We start from the raw sequence: 12,275 nt of genomic DNA, 5'->3' as shown, positions 1-12,275 counted from the left end.
CATGTTACTTATTGAATACACCTGGTTTGGTATTTGGATTAATTTTGTCTACATTTTATATACTTTCCATAGGCTTGTGTTAAAAGATTCAGCTCTCAACTGAGAGGGTCCAACTGATTACCCAGTCAGAATTCTAGTACCTAGAGGCTAACTTTGATTAAAGCATCAAAGTTACTCAACACTGGGCACCAAACAGGCATTCAGGCAGAGACTAAGAAAACAGCACCCAAAGGAAGACTGGCCCTCGTTTGGATAAGAAAGCTATAATCTATCCCCCACTATGGATTCATTCCAGAAGAGAATGGTTATGGGGTTCTTTTAAAAGGCCCAATGTACAAAATACCCCCAACAATTCTTAAAACTCAAACTCTAGGACTTTTTCTCCTGGGCCATTTTCCTTATGCCACCAATCCATTCCCATCCTCCACCACCTGCTCTGAGAGCAAGCAGGTCACGATGCAGTGAAACGTACCAGGGTGGGAGGAGATCCTTACCTGACTGCACAGCTCTAGGTTCTCGGAGTACACAGCAATCTGTCGTCTTGGCTGCTGCTCCTCCGATAGATAGCTGGCCAAGAGGATGAGGACATCAAAACCGAACTTGTCTGCAAATGCTTTCAAATCACTGGTGATATTGCCGTGAAACACACAGTTCTAAAACAACAACAGGCAATTTGATATTAATGTCAAACTGCTCAGCTTTGGGCGGTTTGCCACAAATTTGTCCAGTCCTATGCTGTATTGCGACAGAGATATATTATTAGACTCAAGTGAAATAAATACTTCGAGGAAGTTTGGAAAGTTTCATGCGATGGCTTAAGACGTACCTTGCTTGTTTGTTTTCCTAAAACAAAGAAAGGAAAGAGCCTTTGCCATGATTATTAAGAATAGTTTAGATAAGAAACAGATACCTTAATAAGATCTCTGTTTTTCCCCTAAAATATTTATTCAAATACTGACTTTCATTTCAATTACTGATATTTTATCTTAATGATCCTAGGACATAGGAATGTCTGCTATTATTGCAACTTACCACTAGAAAAATAGCAAGTAGGAAATTATTGTTCTTTTCTATAATGTTTTCTAATGATTATTATTAACTTCAAGCAGAATTCATAAGGATGAACCTAGCTGAGTTTACTGAATGCTTTTTACCCCTTTTTAAAAAAATCGGACCTCTTATACACATGTATTCAGTAGATGTCTAGAAGGTTTGTGTAAAGGCTGTGATGTCAGATCTGCTTGTTCTACATGGTAATAAGGAGAAATGAATAACTGCAGAAAAGTCAACTGCTACCACGGAGTACCCAGACCTATGGCTCACCTCCTTGGAAGGTGTGCTGGCCTTTTCAAGTTTTATTAACTACAATGAGAACCACTTTGCTGGCATGGGTTTCTCTTTTTCTTAAAGAAACATAGTGAAGACCAATGCTTGGCATATACTAGTGGCTCAAGAAATGTCTATTGAATGGAGAGACACATATACAAAATCAACCTGTACTACATAATCCTCCATCATAGCATATATGTGGCATATATATGATCATCATATATAATCAATCAACTGACAGTGTATTGTGCTACTTAATGAAAATCACCATGATAATGCACTCAAGATAGATAAAGAATTCTATTAATTTTTTTTCTAATGACAAAAGTCATCAGAATTATGCATGCCCCTGGTAAAGTATTAAAGCAATACAGAAATGTACACCACACAAAGTGGAAGTGCCACATACCCTCTCCTCAGATAGCATATAGGTGAGGATTTGTTCATGCCCAGATTAATGTTTATATGTTGTAGCTCTTTGAAACATATGATGTTTGTGGCTTAGACTATTTAAAATATCCATATCACATGTACTCTAATTCTACTGAATTCACCCTCAAGGTCTCTGAGCCCCTAAGAGGGTACAAGGGACACTTGGCAGACTTGCAGGCTCAGCCCATCACCAGCTTCCACATCTCAAGGGGCCTTTATTTTTTACTTCTGCAGCAGCCACTTTTATTAGGCATCTCAGGAGGCCACTTTCATTCACTTTTTGGTTACAAGGAATTGCACATGGGAATTCACAAAGGCCTCAGAATATATTGCTGATGAATACCAAGGGTCTACTGTACTGACTTGCTAATGAAATCAATGATGTTCAAATACACTAGCTTTGGAAGCATGTGTTCCAAAATGCCTACTGTCAGCTTTGATGCTTTTTATTTATTGTCCAAGTGTCATATTAACAATTTTTAAACGGATACTTAAAAAATTAATTCACTCACAATCAAAGTAGATATTTGGAATAAACTTAAAAAATAAAACAGACCTCAGATTATACATGTGCATTCAATAGATAAAATTATTTCAAATAATCCTTGGTGTTATCCATCAAGAGCCTCAATACTGAACTTTCTGCCAGATATGGTTCCAAAGGAAAACAAGAATGGACAGCAGCTACGTATATTTTATCTCCAGTGACTGAAGGCTTTAGCACAAGAAGCTTTACAATTTTCTTTTAAAATATATATGTATACATTTTTTAGAAAGAGTGGAAGGGAGGGAAGGAAGGAAGGGGGTAAGGGGGGGAAGAAAGGGAAGGAGAGAGAGAGAAAAACATCGATGTGAGAAAGACACATCAATTGGTTGCCTCACACACACACCCAACCGGGGGCAGGGGTTGAACCTGCAACACAGGTATGTGCCTTTGACCAGGAATCAAACCTGTGACCCTTTGGTGCATGGGCCAGTGCCCTAATCACTGAACAACAGTGGCCAGGACCTTTCAAAATATCTTTAAATTATGTACATAAAACCCCAAAATGCATTTATAAACTCCTAAAAGAAGACACAACATTTCTAAGAGTCTGACACATAATAAAATTACCATGACACTCCCACTGGGTCAGTCAAACAAGAGAGAGCAGATTTTACTGGATCTGAGGGCAAGGTTAGGATTCAGTAGAATCAGCATTATGCAAAGCCATACAAGTGGAACATTTGCTATTCCAAAATGTTGGCTGAGCTCCAATCAATTGGGATTCTTCTGTGTTAAAATGACAGCTATTTATTGTCCAAGTGTCATATTGGACAATATGACACTTGCTGGACTCAAGTCCAGGGCAGAGTCTCAGGCCACGCCCCAGATCTACTGAAGCAGAATCTGCCCTTTCCACAAATCCCAGGTGATGTGATGCACATGGAAATCCGAAAAGCACTGCTCTAGGGAGGTCTTAGTTAATTGGTATATTTTCCTATGAAGCAGTCCTTTGGGTTATCTCAGTGCTGTCCCAGGACTTACTGATTCACACCCTCAGGCCCTTGCTCCTCACACTATCCTCATCATAAAAATCAGCCTGGGGTGTATAGTTCTGGGCTGCTTTGCATCTTCTCATTTAGCAGGTTGAGGATTAGCTCAAGAATCTGTATTTCATTATGTACCGCAAGTGATTCTTAGGCTCAAACACCCTTGAGTAACACCCTCCCAGTTTTCCTCTGGGTGGCCCCAAATTCCACAGGATCAGATGCAGTATTGATAAAACAAAGATTCCTGGGACTCATTTAAGCATGTTAAAGAAACAAAATACTTAACCCCAAAACAGAGATCATCAACAACCTTGTCCTACCTATCCTAATAAAATTGTCCAGACCAGTGTCCATCCTACTGTCTTTAGGATAATGCCAGGAGTTTCATGTTTAAAACTGAATCAAACAAGGGAATGAGTGAGAATCTTTAGGAATTCGGGAGGCAGAGGCTGTTTGTTCTGCTTTTATGCCGGTGCTGTTTGCATAGGAGATAATTTATTATTGTCTTCTAGCTACGCAGGGAGTCATGTGCTGTGGTGGCTCTTATGTTGCTGACAAGCTGGGCTGGCCCTGAATAAACAGCACTTCATCATCAACACAACCCAACTGTAGATACAGGTCGGCATTTCACTCCCCCCATTTGCCGTCTACCTGATAAATTACTGTTTTAGTTACGTGTATACAAATACTATTTGTTAATCTGCTCGAACGTCTCCAAAATGCTTCCCCCACCTTAAGTTAAAATTATATACATTTATATGTATGCATAGCCCACTCAATTTTACCAAAGATTTAGAACACAAAGGGATCCTCCTTTAATTTACCATCCCCACCCCAATACAGCCTTCCACATTTCAAATATGACCCAAGCTGGAGATGGCTGCATGGAATTTAGGAAGTTCCTTTACTAATTATTACAGTTGGGAACTGACAGGCAGAAATCCAGGCTATTTCCATTAGTTAGGAAGCATGGGATCGATCATTAAACATCTTAGAGGTCATGAGTCCTTTTGCCGTAGTAACTCAGTTTTGGAATGAGTAGGGAGGCCCAGAAATGGGAGAAAAAGGCTTTCTTATTTCCTGGCCAAAAGCTAAGGTGTAGATCTCAAGGGCCCTAAAAAGAGGTTGATGATCACAGTGACAAAGAGCAAGGAACAGAAATGATATAGCTCTACTTTAACCAATACAACAACCGAGAGAGTGACAGTGATATGTCCAATAGATTTACTGTATTTGTGGTTGAAAGTGTGTGAACAAATGCAGTGGAATTCCCACTCTCTCCTATTTAGTTCTCATTCCATTGCTCTGAAAAATTTAATCTTTATGCCATATGCTGGTAGCTTTAGTGCATCACTTGAAATAAAAGTGATCTACTAATGTCTTATGAATATATGAGTACTTAAATGTGAATAGTCCTTGAGAGAGAAAAACCCACTCTTCTTACATTGTTTATTCATGGGTGGGCAAAAGTAGGGTTACAACTGTGAGTACGTGAAACAGAGTGTATTCTTGTATTATTGCTTATTTATTGTTTCCTGAAGCCCTCCTGCTAGGTTTCCACTCCCATCATTTTACTCAAGCTGCTGTTCTTTAAAGTTCCAAATCCAAAAATCACTCTCCTGTTCTTACTCTGTTTGACTTTTCCAAAGAATTCCATGAGGTTGACTCTCCCTCCTTCTTGAAACACTTAATTCCTTCACTTTCCTGACATCACATTCTCCTTGTTTTTCTACCATCTCATTGGCTGCTCCTCAGTCACCTTTGCTGGTTTCTTTTTCTCAGCCAACCTCCAAATGTTCTCTATCCAGGCTTTGTTTCCAACCTTCTTTATTTACACATTCTCCCTGGCGATTTACCCAGTCGCATGGCATTCAAACCCTCTATCTGCCAGTGACAACCAAATCGACATCACCTGAACGCTAACCTTGCCTATCCATGTGACATTGCCTTGTAAATGTCTAATAAGCATTTCAAACACAATACAACCTACCTCTGCCCCAGGTTCCTCCATATCACAAATGGCACCACCATCTATCAGTTACTCAAGCCAAATATCTAGGAATTATTCTTTTTTTAAAAAAAATATATATTTTACTGAGTTTTTATAGAGAGGAAGGAAGAGGGATAGAGAATTAGAAACATCAATGAGAGAGAAACATCGATCAGCTGCCTCCTGTACACCCCCCACTGGGGATGTGCCTGCAACCAAGGTACATGCCCTTGACCGGAATCAAACCTGGGACCCTTCAATCCGCAGGCCGACGCTCTATCCACTGAGCCAAACTGGTTAGGGCAAGGAATTATTCTTGATTCTTTTCTCATTCTTCATGCATCAGTAAATCCTGGTAACTTCACTTTTGAAACACAGCCCAAGTCCAAACATTCCTTCCCTTTTCTCCATCTCTATTATTCCCATAGCCACAGTCACCATCATCTCTTGCCTGGACTCTGGTGGCAGATCCCAAACTGGCCTTCCTGAAACTGCTCTTGTCTCCCTAATGTCAGTTCTCCACATAGCACCAAGAGAGAGCTTTTAAAAATGTAAATAGACTCATGACACTCTTCTGCTTAAAACCCAATCAAAAGTTTCTCAATGTAATTATTATTATTTCTATTTTAATAGAAATAATAAGTCTAGTACACACTTGGCAGCATACATAGTTATTACAATACTACTGACTATATTCCCTGTGCTGTACTTTTCATCCCTGTAATTACTTTGTAACTACCAATTTGTACTTCTTACTACCTTCACCGTTTTCACCCAGACCACAATTCCCCTCCCATCTGGCAACCAGTAGTTTGTTCTCTGTATCTATGAGTCTGTTTCTATTTTGCTTGTTCATTTATTTTTAATTTTTATTTTTTAAGATTTCACATATAAGTGAATCATATAGTATTTGTCTTTCTCTGTGTGACTATTTTTTTTTAACTAGAAGGAGAAAGATTTGATGTCCTTCAGATGATATAATCTTAGATATCAAGATATAATTTTAATTATCAAGGAGAAAAAGTAGACATAGCAGATAGAAAAATAGTTGTAGAAAACAAAAGACAATTCAGAGTTGAAATACAAATGGCCAATAAATATCTGATAATTAAACAAATACTTTGATAATAAAATATTCCATCTTCTTTTTCCTATTATTGGAAAACATTTCTAAATGGGCATTCTCATACAATGTTGGAAATATATTCTAAATAAATAATCAGATATACACAAAAAAAGATTTGTGGAAAATGCTAGTCACTGAATTATTACTTTAGTAACTATAGTAATAGCCTAACTATCCAACAATAGAGAAATGATTAAACAAACTATGGAAAATTCACACAAAAGAATATTATGCTGCTATTAAAAATCATGCTATCAAAGAATACTTAATGACACAGAAAACACTCATGACAGTGTTAAGTGAAAAATAATTTCTATAATTATGTAAAATAGAATGTCATTTTTGTATGTCTTTGAATAATATGCAGTGAAACCTAATGTCCAATGGATATTAAGATACTTTGATACTAAAGTTGTCATAATTATAGTCACAGAGGTCATCTAAATCTGATTGTGCCTCTCCATTATTGTAGGACACTCTCTCCAAGGTTTCTAGTAAAGGCTCTGGAGCCGGCTGAACCCCAGAGTTAACCCTGGGCTCTGCGTTTGCTAGCTGGACAACATAAGTGAGTTATTCACCTCCCTGAGCCTTGATTTTCCTCATCTCTAAAACCCCACCTCATAGGACTGTTGAAAGAATTAAGAACATATATCAAGAAGCCAGCCTAGTACCTGGCATAGAGTAGACAATAAACATTAGATCTCTTTTCTTTCCTAATTCTTAAGCTATCAAAAGATCATTCTGAGGATTCAAGGGATTAAACTGATTCATAAAAAGTATTTTATAATTTCTTGGTATGGGAACTGGCTTTTCATATTACAATTTCTTGCCTTATATCCTCTATAATACAAGTCGACTTTCAAATAATAATCACATTTAAAAGTGATTCATATGCAAAATTCCTAGATGTGAGAGGATAGAGGAAGTTACAAAGAGGTAAACATGAAGCCATGTCATTTAAAAAATGGTGTAGGATACAGATACTCTGGGTGAGGCAGTGTTTATCTCAATAGATTCTTCGTTCTTAATTCCAAGGGAGACTCAGTGAATGAGCTTTCATTTTTCACTACACATGCAACAGCTTTTAAAGCATCAAAAAGTGTGTAGTGATCTTCCCTTCAGCTAAATCACGGTGATTGAGCCTTTTTCATCATTTCCACAGTTTCACCTCCAAGTGTTATATGACCTTCAGTGGATTTTACCCCTGATGCTAATACTTTCCATTTAGGTCCAGCATTCTGGGCTGCATGCGTAATCCAAAACAGCTGTCTCTCTTACAAACTACAAATGAAACATATTGAGTAAGGCTTCTATTAAATGAAACAAATTATTTTCTAATGTCATAGACAAGCTATTCCCAGATTTATTATATCTGAATCTTTTTTCTTCTTGCAGGAAATGGAAAAATCAAGTGAGCAGGTATCATCTGTAGGTAGGATGCCTCTAGATAAAAATCATTACCAAGATTAAAACAAAAGCTTGTACAGCTTCACTTTTGAGGCTTGTGAGTCTTAGAAACACAGTTTGACAGTCCATAACTACCTTGTAAGCACAGTGGGCCAGTGGGGATTGCTGAGTTACTGAAATTTAAGAGGATAGTTTGACATTTATATTTTGCATAGATTTATTCTAGACCGAAGACTATTTTTTAATCAAGATATAAGAAAAATGCTGAGGTATGTATGCAAATGTTCTAACTGAAAGCTTTATGATTTATGCTACCAAAATTCCATTATGATGTTTAAAATATTCAGCAATAATAATCTGATAATTTTGACAGGAAAATGATTTATGAGAACACAAAATGCATAAATTAACAGATTTTATTTATTCTGTTTTTTATACACCCTTTAATTGGTAAGCAAAGATATTTCCCATGTTTTTACCAGATGTCATTTTTAAAAAACCCTATTGTTCTTATTTTCATAAGCTAGTCAAGGCATTTTAGTAGTACAAACTCCACTGGTTTATTAAAACTGTATTAGACATCATTTTTTGAAAATACAATGAGACAGTGTAGTGTATGTTCTCATTTTTAGAGATAAAGAAAAAGCCGTTTTGTGAAAGATTTTGTTAGAATTAAAAATATTACAATATATAAATAAATGTTACATATATACATATCAATAGAATTCTCATTTAAAGCAATAGTACATTGCCTAACATAATTTAATAAAGCACTGCTTCTACATAATGCACTCTGTTAAATGCTTTGCATCATCTCATTTAAATTTTAAGATGACCCAATGGAATAGGTAATATTATCCTTTTTTTTGCATTGAGAAAATGGAGGCTTTTGGAGGTTAAATAATTGATTTCACACAGCTCATATGTGTGAAAAACAGGACTTGAACTCAGGTTAGTTTGACTTCAGAGCCCATGTTCTCTAACCTCTATGTTATTCTTGAATGGGAACATTTTTATCACCAAAGATACTATTAATTTCATTTTTAATTTAATAAAAAACTTATGTGCTACTTCATATACTTCTGTTTAGTATTTTGATTCTCCCTAGTCATTATACACAAGCAAGCCACATCCTTGCTTTTAACAAATGCTAATAATATGTGCTGCTTAAATTTTTAATGATCCAATATTATCATGCTTTAAGATTAATTTCTACTTTCTCATCTACTCTATAAAATATAAATGTAGGCTGATCATTAACTTATATGTGTATAAAACTAAAATTAAAAACTTGTTCAAAGAAACCACTAAACAAATAATGCTGTGATATTCTTGCAGTAATATGTACTTTAAAAAGGTTGAACATGTATTTACACAACCACACACACACATAAAAAAAAAGCAGGAGAACTGGCATAATTCCTGGTTACCCAGAATTATTCTCATGTATCATAATTTTTCTTGCTTTAATAGCTTAGACATACACAAGGGAAAAATCCAACTTTGTCATTCAGTATGTAAAAATCTCATCATGTAAGGATGCTTCCAACATTACTTTTCTTTTTCAAAAGCCCCCCAAAAAACAGGAATTAGGATTGCAGGAAGCAGGCAGGGAGACAAAAAAGGCAATTGTTTTCCCTGAGAGTGGGCATTTTAATAGAAAAAGCCTACTGTATCACCATCATTTCAGGCAAAGTCTTCTTGTACAGGCACAACTATCAAAGACAAAATTAAGTATAAACCTGCAGATGCTTCAATTTAGGTCAAGCATGTCATAAGCATTAGAGGAGAAACCAAGAGTCTTTTAGTCAATCACCTTTGTAAGGTCATCATTTGGGTTCTGAAATTCAAGAATAGAACGGGAGAGCACATGTTTACGTAAATCCGAATGTCACAGTTTTCATGTCAATATCTATTACCTCCTATAACCATATCATTAATAAAGAGAGCGAGACAGAGGAAGAGTGCATTGGGAGATAATTCATCTGAAAGCACAGGCTTGAGTTAAGGACTTCTTGAAATGAAGTGGGCTGGTTTCAGGTCAACCTGAAATCAAGTGTGGTGAAGTCCTGCCTCAGCCTCATCAACTGTGTCATTGAGAACCAATGTTACAGGGAGTTGCCCTGGAAAAAGGCTCCTACGAGAGAGGTCCTAAGCAGGCTCTCACACTAGTTAACAGCAGATTGAATTCGTGCATGTGGGGAGGCACACAGCCAATTAGAAGCAAATAAGTCATCATCTCATTAACTAGCTCAGACTAATTTAGGGACAGACCTTAACCTTCAAAGCTTTTCCATACAGTATGGATTTAAGGACTCAGTGACAAAAAGGCCAGACTGTTGTTCACCTAAGGGCCCCTTTTGTGTTCATGTATGTTTATAAGGATTCCTACATGGGAATGAATAATTTAGGACCCACCCATAATGGGAAATCCTCTCATTAGGCATGCTGTATTTTTGTTGTTTTGTTTTGTTTGTTAATACTCAGCTGAGGATATTTTTCCATTGATTTTTAGAGAAAGGGGAAGAGAGAGGGAGAGACAGAGAGAGAAACATCCATGTGAGAGAGACACATCAATTGGTTGCCTCCTGCACACATCCCGACCAGGGCAGGGGAACCTGCAACCGAGGTGCCTGCCCTTTCCCAGAATCAAACCTGAAACCCTTCAGTCCATGAGCAATGCTCTATCCACTGAGCCAAACCAGCTAGGGCAGGCATGCTGTATTTTTCAAGTGGTAAAACCTGGATAACACTCTAGCTATCGAATAATAATAATAAATGATTTCCATAATTGTGTATAGATGTTTTAAAAAATCCCTATTGACTTTTTTTGAGCCATGAGCCTGAACACTTATGGCTTTATTTATTTTCCTTTGTAAAAATAAATCATCTAGTTTGAACAATATTTCAAGAAAGCAGGAGACCTTCCTTCCTCTGGGGGTGCCCCTTTCTGATTGATGGAAACCACCAGCCACGTCTCCGGAGTGCTTTGCTGTACGTGTACACACACACACTTCCGATGTCTCTAAGCTGTGTCAATATTAACCTGACCAAATGACGATCACACTGTCTCTTTTGTTCCTCACGCTTCTCACATGGGGAGCACAATATGGCTCTTGTCAGAGGTGCTTCATCATTTTGGCTCAAGGAAACTGCCAGTACAGTTTGGGATTCATTCTTCATGGGCAGATATCCTGATGGGTCTAATGAAGCCTTTCTGCTGACAACTCATTTGCTAAAAATACCCCACCATCACCAAGCTTAAGTGGGGAGTACGGTTGTGTCCCCTTTGCTATCAACTCAAGAAAAGTCATTTTTTTTGAAGTCTAAAAAAAAAAATCTATATATCAAGGCACACATTATATATCAAGAACACCACTCCTATGTGTGTTCTTGCTAGTTTCCATGTGCTCCCTGATAAACTTTATGACATTCTTAAATTGGAATATAATAGGGTAAACACCAATCTCAGAGCTCACACGCAGAGCCAACAGTCTGTGTGTGCCATTTGTTGCAATCTACGCTAATTACCAGAAACCCCCTCCTGAAAACAGATACACTCTGGGGTTTGTGGTTTTATTTTCCTTTGATGAAGCCTGTGTGTGGGGAGCTGAAGGAATTCATTTTCAGGTAAGGACACTGTGTTGTCGTAACTCTCTTGGTTGCAAGTCACAAAACCGTGAACTCAAACTGGCATAAGAGAGAGTCAGAAGGATCTGGGAGCATTCTCGAAGAAGCAAAGGAAGTGTTGGGGGACAGGCTGGGAGGAGGGCGGTTGCCAGGGCTGTGCTGGCCACCTGCTTCTCCATCCCCTTCCTGGCTTCCTTCTCCTCTCCTGCAGCCAAGTAGTGTTCTCCATGTGGTGGGAACATGGGCGGCCGCAGTTCCATTGTAGACCTTTCCACTTTAGTCACGGCCCACTCCCTCTTGGTCTTGAGTTTGAAAACCCTGGAGAAGGAATTCTGCACCAAGAAACTGAGGTAGATTGGGAGGACTATAAAATACAGACATGGCGCATGTTATAACAAGAGTGATGCGTTAAGAGTCACTTCCTAGAGGAGGGGTGCTGAGCAGATAAACCCATAGATATCAGCACAAAGCACTAACATGTACACATCCACGCACTAACATGTACACATCCACGTACAAACACACATGCACATGTACATACATGGTCTAAAACCTCTTACACACACTTCAAATAATTTCCCAAATTCCCCTTTTATTTCCAGCCCAGAAAGCCCAGTCATAGGACGAGACATCATGCTTGGAAGGATAACCTCAGGGAAGTAATTTGGTTAACTTTCATTTGAATGGAAATCTGCACCTAATGAAGAAGGCTTTCTAAAGAGGAATGACAAAATCTATAAAAGTACTAAGCTTGTAAAATGAAAATTATGCTTTAATCAATCAAAAACATATAGAGTTATCTAATCAATCTAGGAAAACAAGGCCAAG

At 37.8% G+C, this 12,275-nt stretch overlaps 1 protein-coding gene across 8 annotated transcripts in view; it reads right to left on the bottom strand.

The window, feature by feature from the left end:
• The window catches only part of PRUNE2 (prune homolog 2 with BCH domain), a 208,117-nt gene that overhangs the window by 76,890 nt on the left and 118,952 nt on the right, over positions 1-12,275 (bottom strand). For all 8 annotated transcript variants that reach the window (XM_036330781.1, XM_036330783.1, XM_036330782.1 and 5 more), the window contains exon 7: positions 495-653. In XM_036330781.1, the coding sequence (XP_036186674.1) occupies positions 495-653 (159 nt within the window). The remainder of the gene's footprint in view (positions 1-494; positions 654-12,275) is intronic.

This window comes from Myotis myotis, unplaced genomic scaffold (genome assembly GCF_014108235.1).
Source record: "Myotis myotis isolate mMyoMyo1 unplaced genomic scaffold, mMyoMyo1.p scaffold_m19_p_12, whole genome shotgun sequence".
NCBI classification, from domain to species: domain Eukaryota; kingdom Metazoa; phylum Chordata; class Mammalia; order Chiroptera; family Vespertilionidae; genus Myotis; species Myotis myotis.
Note: the sequence above shows the minus strand (reverse complement) of the source record. Positions and strands in the feature narration are given on the sequence as shown.